Below are 19023 nucleotides of genomic sequence, written 5' to 3' on the forward strand. Positions count from 1 at the left end.
ATAGTTGATGGTGTATTCTCCATTTTTATGGACAGAAGACCCATGGCTTCCTCTGGTGTGACATTAAGACCATGTGTGATTAGTATCAGTGTTGGAGGGTAACTTGCTTATATTCATTTACATATAACTCAGTAGAGCCTGGATACCATTCATGTAGCCAGCGTACATGCTACTGGCATAGTGGATGTGCAATCACCTCTGTGTGTCATTAGTGTCAGTGAGATTGGATCTTACACCAGGCAGTAAATGCTCAAATTCATCTATATATGACCCAGTGAAGTCTCAGTAGATCTTACTCCCGGCGTCCTTAGCCCAGTCAAGTTTGGGTATCATTCATGAAACCTGCTTACTTGCTATTGGCAGCGGGTGCATGGAGACCTCTCTCTAGCAGTGCTTAATTAGTGCTGGTGTTTTCCGGTGCTCGGCACCCACTCTTATTTGTAAACACCTGCACATAATTATGAGAAAGTACCACATGATGGCGCTGTGTGTGTATTTTTAAGCAAGGTTAATTAGTTCAGCGTTAAACTATTTTGTATAGCTTTAAACAAATGATAAACCTTGAAAGGAAATCTGCAGTTTAAAGTGACATGGGTTGTGCCAGATGCAGTGGATCAGAGTTTAATACTCCTGGCGCTTAATTGTTTGCAAACTAGGCACTGGTACCCAATAAGTAAATTAGCCAGGATATCATTCATTCAGGGCACTTACCTGATAATGCAGGAGTAGACGGCTGTGTCATCACCTCTGAGTGTGATCAGTGTTGGTGCATGAATAGAGAGTACTCCTGTCTGTCTTTAGCCCAGTTAAACCAGGGTACCATGAATGGAGCCGCTTACCTCATAATGGCAGAGTGAGGGTCTACGAGGCGCTTCTGGGAGTCCCTGGGAAGTGTCTGAAGGGAGATCTCAGGGATGGGCACTGGTGGATCAGGTACTGGGAGCCGGACTTCAATGCATGCCAACTACACAAGAGAGAGAGAACAACAGCCATGTGTCATGTTACCAGAACAGATGAAGCTGTAAAGCCCTGCATTGTACATGACATATGCGCCATTGATAAAAGGCTCAATCAGATAGGCTCACCAAGGAGTTATGCAAATAGTCATAAACAAATACAAATAAAGAGTTTGTCCCAACAGACTTAAAGTTACATATTTACATATCCTAGTTACCCTAATAAACACTTTTCATTGCACGCTTTTTGTGACTAACCTAACTACTTGCAATGGCATGTTTGAAAACTCCCAAAACAAGCTTCTACTGCCAAATGTCTGTCATCTCTTTCTGTCTGTTGTTCAGAGATCTAAAGGGAAAATTCTTCCTAAGGATGGGGGAGTCTGTCTTCATCTTTTGATTGACCTACAGCAATATTTAGGACTCCACCCAGGAGGAAGACCTGGACAACACTATCCTAATAACAGCAGAAAGTCTGCAAATCATTAGGTAGTAGATTATTATACAAGGAATAAACAGTACAAAGGCCCAGACAAGTTTACCTGTATTAGCCTCATTAGGCCTAATAAATCCCATAACATATAAAACAGTTGATTACAATGAAACGCATACCTAAGTAAATCATAGCTTTTCCCTTAGGTAAGAAAGATCTTTGAAAATGTGATAACAGATGTTAGATTTCATACATCCCCCATAAAGGAAAGTTTAGTTTCCTTGCACAAGACCTATAGCAGATGTACCTGATAGGAACTTAGTTGCCAACATTCAAATGCTAACATATAACAGGCTGTCCTGGGGCGCCCCACGTTCTTCAACTATGCTTTCGAAACAGCTTTGGCTAATCGTGTGGGTTAAATAGGATCTCCTGCCTCATCCTGTTTCAGGTTCACAGAATGTAATTTTCAAGAAATATACCAGATTTAAACGGTTGCACTAGGTATCCAGCACCTGGTAACCTAAAAAACAACAACAGCAAATATGCTTAGAAGAGTTGATTGTCCCAGAGTCCTACTCAAAGCTCAGGCTACATCTTTGCCATACACTGGCAGGCAACTACCTGCAAAAGACCTGGTCAAAGAACACATATCTTTGTCAAGAATTGTGGTTCAGAGCTTTAGACAAAGATGAAGAACATCAAATCCGTCCACTTAAATATGTTTTCCCCAAACTTATGAAAGAATGATCGGTCAGTTTCCATAGAGTTTCCGCAATATATATTTATTAACAAAGCAACCTTTCTAAAATCGTGTAAGAGTAAGTCATGTAAAGATGTTGTGAAATACAGAATGGGCAATACACAAGAATCTGCCAATTGTCTTTGCTATGTTTTTTAATAGAATTTTCTTTAAATTTAAGCCACAACTATAAACACCCCAAAATCTGGGGTTGATGTGAAACCCAACAGGCATCACTTAGGAATCCAACAGGCATCACTTAGGAATCCAACATGCATCACTTAGGAATCCAACATGCATCACTTAGGAATCCAACAGGCATCACTTAGGAATCCAACATGCATCACTTAGGAATCCAACAGGCATCACTTAGGAATCCAACAGGCATCACTTAGGAATCCAACATGCATCACTTAGGAATCCAACATGCATCACTTAGGAATCCAACAGGCATCACTTAGGAATCCAACATGCATCACTTAGGAATCCAACAGGCATCACTTAGGAATCCAACAGGCATCACTTAGGAATCCAACAGGCATCACTTAGGAATCCAACATGCATCACTTAGGAATCCAACATGCATCACTTAGGAATCCAACAGGCATCACTTAGGAATCCAACATGCATCACTTAGGAATCCAACAGGCATCACTTAGGAATCCAACAGGCATCACTTAGGAATCCAACAGGCATCACTTAGGAATCCAACAGGCATCACTTGGAAATCCAACAGGCATCACTTAGGAATCCAACATGCATCACTTAGGAATCCAACATGCATCACTTAGGAATCCAACAGGCATCACTTAGGAATCCAACAGGCATCACTTAGGAATCCAACAGGCATCACTTAGGAATCCAACAGGCATCACTTGGAAATCCAACAGGCATCACTTAGGAATCCAACAGGCATCACTTGGAAATCCAACAGGCATCACTTGGAAATCCAACAGGCATCACTTAGGAATCCAACATGCATCACTTAGGAATCCAACATGCATCACTTAGGAATCCAACAGGCATCACTTAGGAATCCAACAGGCATCACTTAGGAATCCAACAGGCATCACTTAGGAATCCAACAGGCATCACTTGGAAATCCAACAGGCATCACTTAGGAATCCAACATGCATCACTTGGAAATCCAACAGGCATTACTGATTAAGATAAATGTGTCCTTTAATTTACATTGAGCTCAGATTTTTGCACTTAGGTATCCAAAATATTGCAAGTACATTTACATTGAGGAATTAGATGTTCTTTAGGGACTGTCCATAGAATGAACACATTTACATTTCACCATATTGTACATCAACACAACCTGGAAACCCCTACAAAGATGCCATTCATTTTTTTAACAATATTAAGGACCTAATACTTATGCCAGATGATTCTCGCGCATACAATATTCGGACATGAAACTGACATTCATGAGGCTGGAGGTTTTCAGTCTGGCCAAGTGCAGACAGTGTAAAAAAACAGGCAAAATAGATATTGGCCTGATTTAGATCTTGGTGGAAGGGAATACTCCGTCACATATGTGACGGATGTCCCGTCCGCTGTATTACGATCCTTTTATATCCTATGGAGATCGTAATGCAGTGGATGGGATATTTGTGACGGAGTAGTCTATCCTCCAAGATCTAAACAAGGCCATTTGTCTCTTAATGCTGGCAGCATTCTAATGAAATCCAAAAATGTGGGTCCAAGAAGCAAAGATTAGAATAAAGAGCGTAGAAAGACTACCCTCTCCACCACCCAAGGTGCAGAGCCAGCTAAAGGGCGAAGCTGTCACTGCCAATGAGCACCATTTTAGTCCTAAAAGGAGCAATCCTGGATTAATTGTCAGAGTTAGGGGGCACTTTAATCACACTTTGCAAAGGGTGACATAAGTATTAGCTGGTTAGGAGCAATAAAAAGTGTTCAGATGTTTGGTGATGTTTTGTCGAGAGGCAGCTTGAAGGTAAAAGATTTTCAAAGCCAGCTATTCATTTTCACTGGAATGGGTAGTTGTATCCATCCTGCTGACCCTGAGGCAGATGGGTCCATGAGGGGCTTTCTTTATTAGGTTGTTTTGAGTCTGTACCAGGAACACCCACATTCTTGAGCTAGCGTTATCATGACAAACTTGTCATTCCCAGAACCACACAGTTCAGTGCAGAGACTTGTGACCCAATAGCGCGCTGCCTCTTTAATGACCCAGCATTAGATACTTTTGTTCCTCCAATAGTTAGGGGGTAAAATGGTAATTTCACTTGAACACACAAATTCTGCATCTTTGACTCGCCTGGGAAAATGTCTCGAACATAGAATAGTTGTATAATGCTAGAGGAACAGGACTCAACAATAACATATGGAAAACTCCACAAACAGAATTAAATCGGGATAAATTTTATGAAAAGGAGCACATTCCCAGTTTTTTGGGAAACATACAGTGAGAAACACACAGATGCAATGCTCAGTGCGATTCTGAAGAGGATCCTGGCTTGAGGAGCAAACAAAGGTTTTGAACATGAGGTAGCCTTGGGACATGCTAATATCAAAAAGCTGGACCATATTCCTTAGAATGCCTTTTGCAATATGACAATTTAAAATGCTGTTCCACCAAGCCTGACCTTCTGTCATCCATCTTTTCACTGCCTTCTGCATGCATCGGGCCTGTCACAGCATGGTTGTAGGCAGCCCAAGGGATGGCCATTACAATACTCCAGTCTGAGGGGGGATCTCAGACCCTACTAGCCAGCAATAGTTGGGTGTGGTAGGATCTCAACTCAACCCAAAAGTGGGCTGTGAAGGACAAATTCACAGTCTGGTAAAAATCAAGATATCTGAACAAACATCATAGGGATCAGAAGAGTGGGGGGCTGGTGTGGTTAGAACCAGACATGAAGTTCAAAGTGAGTGATCTGCACAAACCAGGGCTCCACTCCTGTTCCTCATGTAGCAGCAAGATATTGGGATGCATCCAATCCGCCGTTTCCTTTCGGCAGGGCATCTGTGACGGGATCTGACCAAACAATACGCAGTTGCATCTGCCCATCAGCCGCTAATAAAGTGGAGTAAAGCCCATTACGGAGATGAATCTACCCCAGGCGCCGACAAACGGGTTAAACAACGATGGTGTTGCCGCTCAAGGAGGTTGAGTAGACATCAGGACCGCTCAAACTTATTTTTCTTGCATAGCTCTGCTGTTCAATGGAAGAGGAAGAGAAAGGAGGTGTAGATGCACTTCACTAGTGAAGCTATGTGACGATATCAATACATAACATATAATTTTATTTCTCATGCATTATTAATTAAAAACAGTACATGTGATCGGAATTCATACAGACGTGAACAAGAGTAACAAACAGTTGCGATTAATATTAACTCATTCAGTTAAAAGCCACTACTAGTTTTCTAAAAACAGGTATAGATATACTGCCAACATTGAAAACACATGGAACATGAATACAACAGCCTCTTGACGCAGTTTGTCAACATATCACTTCGCTACCCTGGACTCTCCTACATAAAAAAGAGCAATTTCACAAGCCCAGGCAGCATTAAAGCTATAGTAAACACATATAAGGGGAAGTCATTGGCACAATTAGACACACATTGGGTTAACAGAACTAAGCCCAGACAGTTTGTGCCAAAACTGCAAAATCAAACCAACATCTGGTTGAGATCTCAAGTAGGTGAGCTGGCTGGTGAGTCATTGTCACGTGGACTGACCTAACTGGCGTCTGGCCTCCAGAGGCCAGAGATCATTACAAAGACAGCCCTAAGGGGTATATGTTATTTCAGTCAAAAAGTCCTTTCACTGATCAACAGTCAGATCTGCATGTGTTGACCACCTATGGTTTTTCGTGGGCTGATGGGACTGAAAGCCAGGTATGGTGAAATGTCTGACCAAGCAGGGGAAGACCCTAAAGTCAGCACTACGTAGTCCCTGTATTTTGTGATGCCATGCCCAGCTATTGTTTTTGCAGAAAAAAGACAAACAAGCTACACAGCTTGAACATTCTCAAAAAGAAAAAGGGGGAATAAGTTGAGAAAGAAAGCAAAATCAGATAAAAAGAAATCCCCACATCACAGGCACTTAATGGACAAAAAAACACAACGCAGCTGTTCCAGATAGTACTTGCATTAAGCAATCCACATACAACACAAACGGTGAAACAGGGGAGGAGATATCAGTCCACTTCCCCGTGCTCCACATCACAGTCTAATGTTAGGAGGTAGTCCCAAGCGGCTGCCATGTGTCCTTCGGTCTGGCGGTGGGCGACTGTAGTGAGGCTTAAAGTTCACTCGTGTTGTCACAATATGTCATGTTCCGGACTCAAGCAGCAATGGTTGCAGGCCTGCGACTGCCCCAGTGGAGAGCTACCTGTCCTTTAGCTAATAGTAGCACAATGACAGTAAAGCGCTGCCGGCCTGGGCATAAAGGTTTAACACACCCTAGCCGGGCCATTAAGGGGTCTGGGGCAAGTACCTGTTCAACCATGATGGATATTGTGTCCAAAGCCTTCTGAGTAGTATGAGCTCAGTGTAAATATTTACAATGTAACAGCTTGTATCGGTGGTTGTTAGGCACCAGTTTAGTTTGCATGTAGCAGTAATACCAGGTTTTATCCTGGATGGGGTGTCGCAAAACACATTCCCATGCAGATCTAGATTTCTCTGGGCCAGCAAGCCGCAGTTGCAGAGAGGTGTGATGAAGTCGGGACAATAACTTACCGCTATCTGGGGTGGATATTACTAATGTGAGTGGAGGAACATTTTTGGGTTCCTCAGGGGATGTAGGCAGAGTGTCCCACAGAGTGCTAAGCAATGGAAGACAAAACTCCATACTCCTCAGGTCTCCACCCTCTGCCAAAGCGGAAGTGGGCTTCAAGGTACCGCTGATAAACAGATCACCTACTACATGCAGCTGGTGTGTGGTAAATGAGCGCTGCATCATGCGCTCCTGGGTGTTGGAGAGGGGTATATGTGGAGAGTATAAAATCCCCCAGAGCCCAGGCCATCCTGTAGCTTGACCAAGCTTGGACCAAGCCCAACATGTGATGGAAAGGGTCTTCATGTCGGTGGGGTCCTGCAGAATTTCATGAGGGAGTAATGAGGAAAGGGGGAATTTAAGTGCTTGTGCCCTCTCGGGTTTAAGATATGGTAACCTGGCACCTGGGTGATACCATTAATAGGTGAAGTGGGACTGAGCCACTAGATAATATATATTTGGAGATCTGCAACCCAGAATCTGCCACGTTCATAGAGGGGGTGTCAATGTTTCCCTTTGGATGCAGGGTCATAGACCAGCCCAGATAAGTCATATTAGGAGTCTCTGCAATGTGGCAAACAAATCGTTAGTCAAAGCAATGGGAATATTTGTAAAAAAATATATAAAAACCGGGGAAGAACCACCATCTTAATGATGGCAATGCGCCCTAATGTAGACAGTGGAAGTTTAATCCACTGTTCCCCCTGAGTAGTGAGCTTGGCTATTGAGGGCCATAATTACGGCGTATAACTTCAGATTTGTCTCTATGCAGAAAGATACCCGGGTACTTGGGGGAATCAGTGCACCATTGCAGTCGGTATTCGAGATTAAGTGGTTCAGTGGCCTCTGTCAATTAACTTGAACAAGTCAGAACTCTTTCCACTGACAAACTAGAAAAGGTCCTAAAGCGCATCACTTCCCAGGTGGGAGAGGGAAGATTGATAGTTGGATCAGGGACAAACAGTAAGATATCATCCGCACATAAAGGAGCCAGCACGGGGCAATGATGGAATCGGAAGCCCCTGTGGAGGTGACGCTGCTGCAGGTGCCTAACAAGGAGGTCCATGGTGATGCTAAACAAGAGGGGAGAGAGAGGACAGCCCTGCTTTGTAAACCTAGTTATCGTAAAGGCTTCCAAGAGTGTGACATTTTCTTGAAGGCACGCCAAGGGGTCTTTCTAGAGCAGCATAACGAGACCTTGATGGTCATTGGTATTCCTGGCTTGACTAGTGTTGCACGTAGGAGTGACCATTCAAGCAAGTCAAATGCTTTTTCAGTATCTAATAAAGCAACTCCAGCGGGAGTGGTGGGGGAGATCTGGTTACACACTGCGAAAACAGTGTGAAGGTTGACTGAGGTGGAGCGATGTGGGACAAAACCAGACTGCATGGGAGAGATTATACGATCCATTAAAAGGAAAAGGCATGTGGCTATTATTATAGCTAATATTATATTATCATGATTCAAGGGTGATAGTGGTCTGTAGGTAGTGCACAGGTGGGCTGGATTGTTAGGTTTGGGCAGTAAGGTGATGACAGCTTCACGCAGATTAGGGGTAGTATGGCTACCTCAAGGGATTCAGCATAAACCGCTAAGAGGTAAGGGGCTAAAATGGGCTTGTATGCTTGGTAAAATATCCTGTGTGAAACCATCCAGTCCAGGGGCCTTAGAGCCGCTCAGATAATCAATAGCTTGTGATATTTCCTCACATGTAATAGGGGGAGTCAAAAATTGATGTTGATTAGGTTCAAGCCACACCATGGCGACCTTGGCTAAGTACTCAGCTAGTGCAGATTCATTCTCGCCCATGCGTGTTATGTACAATTGTCGGTAATAGGATGTAAACCTTTCAACAAAAGTGATATTGTCAGTAGTGGTCGTGCCATCGTCAGCCAGGAGAACCGACACGTATGTAGCATGATAAGGCCGGTGCAAGAGCCAAGTCAAGGTGTGGCTAGGTCGTTCACCCACGCAACACCTGCGTGCTCTAGCATATTTGCCTTGGTATGCTACCTGTCGCTCAGCCAGGTCATGGAACTCCTGCAAGAGTGTGGATCAGCTATATAGATGAGGCAAATGCATGTCAGAAATGTCCATTTTATCAATATTTTGCCGTTTTTTCTCCACCTTAGCCAGGTAGTTTCTTATGCTACAGAGTACTCCTGCATGTTTAGCGATACAAGCTCCCCTTATATAGGCCTTGAAGGCCTCATAGAGCACAAAGTGTCTCTCTACAGAGCCAGCATTATTTGTGAAATATTTGTTTATGGCATCTCAGATTTCCAGATGGAAAACCTTGTCATGTAGGGCAGTTCTAGGGAAAAACCATTGCCTGATGGAATAGCCTTGGCATGGAATGAGGAGCATTGCTTTTACAGGGGAATGGTCAGAAGAAGTGTGGGGTTTATGTGTGACATCAGTGATCCACAGCAGGGCTCGGTGAGAAATGTACGAGTGATTGATGTGGGTCCAGTGGTTTTGAGGGGCAGATTAGAAGGTGTAGTATTTTGTGCATGGGTTGCGAGACCACCATGCATCAGTGAGCTGGAAGGTGTCTAGGAGTTTGGTGTGCTCCTGCAGCAAGCGAGGCTGAACCAGTCGTGTCAAACAGGGGGTGGCATGTGATGTTAAAGTCACCACCCACTAAGATATAATCAGCCTGCGAACGACCCGTTAGTGCGGATATCTTGTGATAAAACTCCGCAGAGTCAGTGTTGTGCATGTATACATTCACAAGCAGCACTGCTCTGTTGAACAACACCCCTGATCCCACCAAACACCTGCCCTCAGAATCAGAAATACATTCTCAGCACACAAAGGGAATACTTTCATGAATAACAATACAAACCCAGTGGGAGTGGGAGCTGTGGTGGGCGAAGAAGCTGTTGGAGTCCCATGTTGCAGCATATATGCAGTCAGCATGTGGGGAGAAGTGGGTATCCTGTAAGAATGCTGATGTAACCCCAGGTCTGATTAAGTAGGAAAGAATTTGCTTCCCTTTTCTTTGGTTATTGAGTCTTCTGATATTCCATGTCATGCACAGGAGATCAGGTAATCGTTCTTTATCAATGTGTTTCACCACATAGTCTGGGATAAATAAGGTGCATGTGTAGAGTGACATGTCGGTGGAATGTCAAGTAAGATAGTATTGGTGTAGCAACCATAAGCAAACAATACAACCCCCTCCTCCCATCCACACCAGAAGAGACATCCTCTGGTGAACTCAACAGACCCAAAACAGATCAAGAAAACAAACATTACGGTACAGACCACAGAGGGTGGCAATGCTCAGGGGAACATCGCCCACCTGCATAGTGGGTATGTATGAAGAAAATAGCTGTCAAGCCAGGCAGTTTGCCTAACAAGTGTGCACAAAGGGAAAAATTTATAATACCGCGACCATAAGTGTCAACTCGAGATGAAGACAGGTTGGTCTTTGCATCCAAAGAAGGATTGTTCAAGGCAGTAGGTTGTGCTGAGATGTGGAGGAGGTAACAAATGGGGATCCACGTGGCGGAGTGTGTCCAGGCGAGGTCGCATCTGCAGAATTGAATGACATCAGCAGGGGTGATGCCGTCAATTCGTTTCTATGCACAAGGGAGTTGGGGATAACATACCATACTTGAGACCTCGTTTCTGTAGAGTAAGTTTGACATCTGTGAATTTGCTTTGAACCTCCTGGACCACTTGTGGAAAATCTGGAAAAAGGGACAGTGCCATGCCCTGATTTTGGAGGGGCCCCTTTTCACGGGCCAGGTGCAGTGCCGTGTCTTGGAAGTTTAGAAGCTGGGCAATGATAGGGCGCAGAGGTGCACCTGTTAAAGGACGTGGCCCAAGTGATCAATGTGCCCTTTCAACAACAAAGGTCTCAGTGAAGGCATGTCTACCAAACAATTCAAGTAGATTCTCCACAAATATGTCTGTCCACGCCATGTTGGTGGTTTCACTATCCCTGCAATGCGAAGATTATTATTGCACAAGCCCACTTCCAGGTCTTCAATCTTGGCAACTGTGGTTTTCAGCATGTGCTCTACCTTTTTAAGGCGCTTCAGGGCATCTACGTCCCATCTTCAATCTCAGATATCCTGAGCTGTTGTAACATAAAGGTCAAGGCGCTTGTACATTTGGTCCAGGCAGCTGGCCAGGGTGTCAAATCGTGTATCCATTCCTTGAAACCCAGCACACAGGTCAGCGTGAGGCCATCAAGGGAGGTGCTGGACGCCTCTCCTGGGGGGCTCTTCAATACCTGGAGGGGATTGTGACTGCCTTAAAGGACAGCTGTTTCTGCTTGCGGTTGCCGTGCCCCATCGTGCGGACAAAGTAGTGGCACTCAATATGCCAGGTGAGTTCACCAGGCCACCAGTGGAGTGAGGAAGTATGGCAGTGCCACCCTCCTGCAGCAGGAACGCAGGCAAGAGATAATTCACCTGTTACCCAGGGACAGACAATAATAAGCAATGTTATCAATCAGCCATGGCACAAGTTAAAGACTTATTGATGAAGGAGCTTGGACTCCAAACAGGCTCAAAGAAGTGCTGACACACCGTGCATTGGGTCATCAATTTGTGTAATAGGGAAGGGCACCACTGTGTTTCACGGCTTTCTAGACCAGCACGAGCAAAGTAGAAGTCATATCAGGGCCGGGCAACAGGCCCGCAAGAGGCACCAGTGCCCAGCGGCAGCCAGGCAGAGTGCCTCCATCATGCTAAAATCCATGTAAAGACTCATTGTCCAGGCTGCAAGTTGCAGGGTCAATTAGCAGAGATCTGTGCCCAGGATAGTATTGATGTGGCACAAGCGCCATCACAGGCATCTTTCCTCAGTGGCATGTGGGGGGGGGGGTATACATGTCTTTGAGGGGCGTTGGCTGCCAAAATCAAGGCCGCAGCACACAGCTGGGAGGGCCAGTAGGCCCCCACTAGCAGCGGCATGTGGTGGCAATCGGGCTCCAAATCAGGCCAGACGGCAGCCACATGATCCCCCAGAGGCACCATCAGGTCAGGAAGGGTGCCAAAGTATACATAACCAGGTCTCAGAGCCGCCAGGATTCCGATACAGGGCGTGGATGCTGCAGACCCGCCCTTGGGCTCACACATGGACCCTGTTTCCTTGGATCTTCCAAGGACTGCGTCAGGCCCACCGATCCACCACTAAGCACAAATGTATCAGGGTCATAAAAGAGGCAGTATCGGCGAGCCGCTCCCTGTGTACCACAGGCTAAAGATTTTCCTGGAGCTTCAATTCCATGCTGACATCTTGGTTTCCAGCTTAGCCATGCCCATGCCCATGTATTTAACCAACTGAGGGTTCAGTATGGTGTGTCCTTGGGATGCAAGGTCTCAATAACAACAAGTCTGCATGAATGTATTCCTAGGTTGTTAAATTGGTGATGAAAGAGGGTCTTTCTTCCTTTCAGCAGAGCAAATGCTGACAGCGTGGATTACTGATTCCCTTTGGCTCCCACAAATTCTGAAGATCTTTCCTTTGCTCTTTCTCAGCCACTTAGGGATGTTTTCCAATATTGGAAAGTTCCAGAACATCAGTTACATGAACTTGTTCTTTGTGTGAACTGAAAAAGCGATTGGTCAGTAGCCCTCTGGTTTTTGATAATCATAGGAGTTGATAATTCAAGAATACGATTGCTGTGCCAAGAGCTTCTAGACAGGACAAGAGCTTTTGGCGTTTCTTAATGAATGTTTTCAATACATGCAACAAAATATGAAGTTTCAAAATTTCCAGTGGTAACAGTGGCCCTCATTCTAACCCCGGCGGTCTCAGACCGCCGGGGCCAGGGTCGGCGGGAGCACCGCCGACAGACCGGCGGTGCCCCGCAGGGCATTCTGACCGCGGCGGTTTGGCCGCGGTCAGAAAGGGTAAACCGGCGGTCTCCCGCCGGTTTACCGCTGCCCTTAGAATCCCCCATGGCGGCGCAGCTTGCTGCGCCGCCATGGGGGATTCTGACACCCCCTACCGCCATCCTGTTCCTGGCGGTTCGCCCGCCAGGAACAGGATGGCGGTAGGGGGTGCCGCGGGGCCCCTGGGGGCCCCTGCCGTGCCCATGCCAATGGCATGGGCACGGCAGGGGCCCCCGTAAGAGGGCCCCACAAAGTATTTCAGTGTCTGCCTAGCAGACACTGAAATACGCGACGGGTGCAACTGCACCCGTCGCACCTTCCCACTCCGCCGGCTCAATTCTGAGCCGGCATCTTAGTAGGAAGGTTGATTTGCCCTGGGCTGGCGGGCGGCCTTTTGGCGGCCGCCCGCCAGCCCAGGGCAAATCCCAAAATACCCTCAGCGGTCTTTCGACCGCGGAGCGGTATTTTGGTGGGGGAACTTCGGCGGGTGGCCTCCGCCGCCCGCCGAAGTTAGAATCACCCCCAGTATGTCTAGGGCCTCGTAGAGGTAGCACCCATGAGCTAAGTCATCTAGGGTATCTTTGCTCGTGGATCTCAACTTGTGGCACCATTTAAGATAACACCCCTCCCCCCATCTCGACCAGCAATTATATTTCCAGCCCAAATTCAAACCACCCCATGGAGGCTCATCTTGGTAACCTGAAAAATGCTGTAGAACATTTAGTGAGCAGCTTGTCTAGCAATAAGGAGTCAATATCAAAAACTCAACAGAGACCAATGTTCTTAAACAAGTATGCATTAAGGAGCTATCCACAATTGAAATGTATTTAAATATTTAGTAACTTACAACTAAGCCTACTGGCAATACAAGAGACACATCTCATAACAGTTCACCTTAGATCTTGTGTTTATTAATGACCGAGATTGTCATGGAAAAAGTTGCAATGAGGCAGAAATGCCTTTGTGGGGGTAAAGCTAAGAGTTGAAGACTAGAGTTAAAGTTAGATAGGGAGAATGAAGCAGTAATTTGGTTGTAGCTTGTGTACCGATGACCAGTTTGCTATTCCTGGGTTCACAAATTCTCAACATGACCATGGGTTCCCAACAATCACAGGAATCTCAGGAAGAATTAGAATGTATGTTAACCTTCAGAAAGATGGCGTCTTTGTTCCCAATGCTGCACCTAAAGAGAGTTCTGCAGCACAGCAACAAACTTTTTTTGAAGCAGTTTTTGGTCATAGGAAAATCAAGGCTCCAGCGTCCTCTCAGGTACACCTGCAAGGTAAGACTGAGAGGAACAGAGCCCACCCTTTGAAAATACATTGGGGTGCACTGAGTGTCTCCCACACCAGGAGGTCATGAGATGATGTGCCTTCAGTTTCCATGATCCACGGTTTGTAGTGTGTATTAGTTTGATTCAGTTCTATTTTATTAGGCAGTACTACCTGTCTCTGTGATCGAATTTATTGAAAATTGGAAGCCTTTCTCAAAAAGTGCTATTCATAGACAGAGTAGCTCTTCCCCGGATCAGCGCTGACTAGTGTGGAAAGATAAGAACTGATGTCTGACGCACCAAGGTCTTGTATATATAGGTGACTGCAATGTCATTTCCGGCACCAATGACGCCCCGTAGAACTAAACAAAGCCACCTGACGGTGCGCAAGGGGTACTGCTCACGCAAAAATCTTCTGGATCCAGTCTAACGACTAGGAAATTCAAAGGTAAAGAATCTGCAGCTATAAGTCTCTATCAGATATATATTTTTATGGTTACACATCAAAGAGTAGATTATATATATATATATATACACATTTGAGTAACAAGGGTGATTTAAAACATGAACAACATATTTACAAATGAATACCAATCTACTTGTTGAGGCTGAGCGATGCAGACGGTGAGATCATCTTATGTAACCAGACACAGTAAGGATTACAGTACTGTCACTTCATATTTTGCCTGGCATAAGGGGCAGATGCACTCTGGCCCTGAACAGTCATTGATAAATCATACAAGATCCAAACCCAAAGCAGCAGAGGTGTGCTGCACATAGTCACAACACTATAAGCCCAACAACCTTCAAGAAATGCTGTATATTGATTGCATGGGCCAAGAATTTCGTTATTTCTTATTATTGTGGCAGTAATATATTACAGACCTCACGCACAGTGCTTCACAGAAAAAAAGCAAATAATAGAACTACAGAGCATAGGTGTATATATTGATCAAGAACAACTACATGTGGAACTAAGCAAGAAAACAGATCTAGCATCAGAGGCAGCTACTGCAAATAAAAGGTGTTGGGGGAATAAAACACGCATTTACAATGCAATGGGTCTTGCATTTCTCCGAGTTAGAGCTATTAGCAGTTGTAAACTCCCAACCGGACTTTTCTTGCCACATTAAATGGAAAAAAAGAGCGCGATCGCGCTTTTACAGTTCACTCGTTGTGAAACCTCTAGGCAAAAGTGCAATTATCTATGTAACCGACAAAAGTGCAATTAACTATGTAACAGGATCGATGTCATGCAAAGCGCTCAACTTCTGCCAAGCGAGATCGTGCTGCAAAAAAAACATTAAAAGTAGTCCACAAACCGGACGTAAAACAGCGAGCCTTGCATGTTTTCAGTACTTGGTCGCTGCACTTGAGGAGGGCTAGCCACCGGAAAAAGCATGACATATGCATGCCTTCCACTAATGAAAGCAAGCAGATTTTAAAAGGCAAGCCCACGAACCAATGAAAGACACTGACGTGACATGGACGGGGCTCCAAGCCCTTTTCTAACTACTAAAGCGTCTAGCAAGCAATACGCCTGTGCAAGCGCGGGCGACGCAGGCTCGACCCTAAAAAAGGACTTACCTGCCGTTGACGCTGCTGGGTGCGTTGGTGCTCCTCTGCTCCTGCCAGTCCATGGGCCACACAGCACTGGCTCACAGAGTCCCCACCCAATCCAGGCCTGCTCTCAAGCTATCTCCAAACATGAGAGAGCTTTGGGATTGGCCTGAACGGGTTGGTTTGACACCCATTCACAGACAGGGAACCTGTGCCTTTCCTCAACTCAGCTGTGCAACACAGCTGGGTTGGAGACATATAAGTGCACATGTCTGTTTGGTCGGCCTAAGAGAGCCGGCCAAACTGACATGCGCACTTAATGTGCCCACCACTCCTCCTCACTGCCACTGTCCAAGCGGATGGCCCGCTCCACCACAGATAGATACTAAGAGAGGTTTACCCCTCTATCCAAACTTTTACCTCGTTTAACCAGACTGCTGCTATTATACTTGTACTGTTAACTATTGTTGATGCTTCAACTTGGTGTCAAAGAAACTCGAATGTCTGTCAAATCTATGTGCTGCACCTAAAGGTTGGACCCCTGGCATTTGCAGCACATTAAGGCCCTCATTCTGACCTTGGCGGTCGGCGGAGAGGCGGCGGTCGGACCGCGAACAGACCGGCGGTCAAAAAAATGGCATTCTGACCGCGGCGGTCACCGCCGCGATCGACCGCCACTTCCCCACTCCGACAGCCACGGCGGTCATGACCGACGGGCTGGAGTCTGCGCACTCCGGTCCGGCGGTCGACCCAAGACCACCAACGGTATCATGACCCTGCTTACCGCCGCGGTTTCTGGCGGTCGGGAACCACCATGCGAACCATGGCGGTAGGCACTATCGGGGCCAGGGAATTCCTTCCCTGGCACTGATAGGGGTCTCCCCCACCCCCCACTGCCCCCCCGAGTCCTCCCCCCACCCCCTCCACCCCCCTGCCACCCCCCAGAGGTGGTACGAACCCCCTCCCCACCCCCACCCCGACATGCACATACACGCACCCCAACATGCACACACCCCCAACATGCACAATTACACACCCCCTACACACACACATACACAACGGGGACACATACCCGCACACATACATGCCGACATGCGCACCCGCCGAACTACACACATTGCCCATAGGCACAGCAGCACTCCCCGCCCGCATGCACGCACTCACACACCCCCTCTACACACTCACACGCACACCCCCATGCACGCACACATCACACAACACCCCCCCACCCCCTCCCCTCACGGACGATCAACTTACCTTGTGCGTTGGTCCTCCGGGAGGCGACAGAAGCCATGGGGAGGTGACCGCCAACAGAGGACCGCCAACAGAAGACCGCCACACAGAAATGTGGGTCGTAATTCTGTGGGCGGTGTTCTGCTGGCGTGGCGGTGGAGGTTGACCAGTCTCCACTTTCCCGCCGACCGCCAGTGTGGCTGCTGGCGGTTTTCCGGCGGAACGCTCCCAGCGGTCGGAATGCGCACAGCGGCATACCGCCGCGGTCGGCGGTCTTCACCGCGGCGGTAACTCGGCGGTCTTGCGAAAAGACCGCCAAGGTCAGAATGACCCCCTAAATATGTTAATAAATAAACAAATAAATAATGTGCACGACCACCTGTAATGTGAAGTTTGTTTTTTAGACAGAATGGCAGACAGAGGTGATGCGCCTTGTGTTGACCCAAGCTAATGCCGCCTAGCCATTCCAGATAGTATTTCACCCATTTGTAATCGACTCTCAGCTAGACGCAGTCTCTAAGAATGGGTGAAATGCTGTCTGATATTCTCCCTCCTTTAATCAGGCAATCAGCAGAATGTAAAATGCTTGTGAGAGGTACCATGGAGACTTTGGGATAGAACCAGGCCTTGTACCACTGTTCTGATGTCTGCTGGTGGGATGGTGGACTTGAGCTTCATGAGTAAGTACAGTTGGACCAAGCATTTGCAACAATAGGGTCTGGCATTTCTCCGAGTTACAGCTATTAGCAGTTGTAAACTCCCAACCGGACTTTCCTTGCCACATTAAATGGAAAAAAACAGCATGATCGCGCTGCTACAGTTCACTCGTATGGACAGTTGAAGATGGCATGCAGGTAGAAAAACAAAAAAGCAAAAAAAGAGCGCGATCGCGCTGCTACAGTTCACTCGTAGTGAAACCTATCGGCAAAAGTGCAATTATGTACGTAACCGGCAAAAGTGAAATTAACTATGTAACAGAGTCGATGTCATGCAAAGAGCTGGACTTCTGCCAAGTGAGATCGCGCTGCGAAAAACAGATAAAAAGTAGTCCACAAACCTGACGGGAAACAGTGAGCCTCGCATGTTTTCAGTACTTGGTCGCTGCGCTCGAGGAGGGCTAACCACCGGAAAAGGCATGACGTATGCGTGCCTTCCACTAATGAAAGCAAGCAGATTTTGAAAGGCAAGCCCACGAACCAATGAAAGACACTGACATAACATGGACGGGGCTCCGAGCCCTTCTCTATCTACTAAAGCATCTCGCAAGCGAAACGCATGCGCAAGCGCATGCGACGCAGGCTCGACCCTAAAAAGGTAGTTTTGTTCAGCTTTGATATGGGGTTGCAAAGTTGTTTTCTGCTCTACGGTAAATCTAAGTGATTTTGTAAGGGCACAAAAGAGGAGGCGATGCCTAGAGGGAGACAAATTTACATCATAAATGCATCTATGACTTGAAGAATCTTGCAGAGGGACATAGAACAATGAGAAAGTGACACCAAATGGGTGCATAATCTGTGTACTGGTCCATTATTTACGTCCTTATCTAGGTACTACTTATTTAGAGAGAATTAACTGTGTGAACTTGCAGCGAGGAACTGATCCACTAGGTATAATATGCATTAAGGGTCTAACAAGGTATGGATGGAGTCTACGAACAAATGCACAACACACTGAAATAATATGGTGAATACAGTAATAGAATAGAAGAGAAACTTAAGATATGGAAAGGCTTCGAAAGTAACATGCAGTACCTTCACTTGATAAAGGATGGGCAAGTTTTTGGCCAGGTCAATGCGATAAATATGTCTCTGGATTCCCACAAGCAGGTCAACTTGGTTACCACCAAACGCAAGACTTTCAGGAACCGCGCTCAAGTTGATGTGTCTGAAAACAAGAAGAAAAGTGGATGTTACCTTCTAGTCATCTTCTAGATGTTACCAGGGATGGGTCTTGATGGAGTGATTGCTTGATCTTCCAGTTCCCACTCACGCAATGCCATTTTTCTTCATAGAAATAAAGTCTAGGTTACCTAGCTTCAATTATTATTGTGAAGATTGTGTTGTTTTTTCTACTGCAGGTTAATCATGTTAAGATCCATAGCTAGATGCACTGGAGTAAGTTACAACTAAACAGCAAGAAAGGTGGTGGACAGCAGGTTCCACCAACTAAGCCCACTGGAGGTATTTCAATATTTTAAACCTTGGGCAAC

General features: G+C 46.2%; 1 protein-coding gene across 1 annotated transcript in view; it reads right to left on the minus strand.

Annotated features, from left to right (window-relative positions):
- Nucleotides 1-19023, minus strand: part of WDR97 (WD repeat domain 97) — a 327470-nt gene that overhangs the window by 180273 nt on the left and 128174 nt on the right. The window contains exons 10-11 of the mRNA XM_069221060.1: nucleotides 18566-18698; nucleotides 840-964 (exon numbers count right to left, since the gene is read on the minus strand). Of these exons, the coding sequence (XP_069077161.1) occupies nucleotides 840-964; nucleotides 18566-18698 (258 nt within the window). The remainder of the gene's footprint in view (nucleotides 1-839; nucleotides 965-18565; nucleotides 18699-19023) is intronic.

This window comes from Pleurodeles waltl, chromosome 2_2 (assembly GCF_031143425.1).
Source record: "Pleurodeles waltl isolate 20211129_DDA chromosome 2_2, aPleWal1.hap1.20221129, whole genome shotgun sequence".
NCBI lineage: Eukaryota > Metazoa > Chordata > Amphibia > Caudata > Salamandridae > Pleurodeles > Pleurodeles waltl.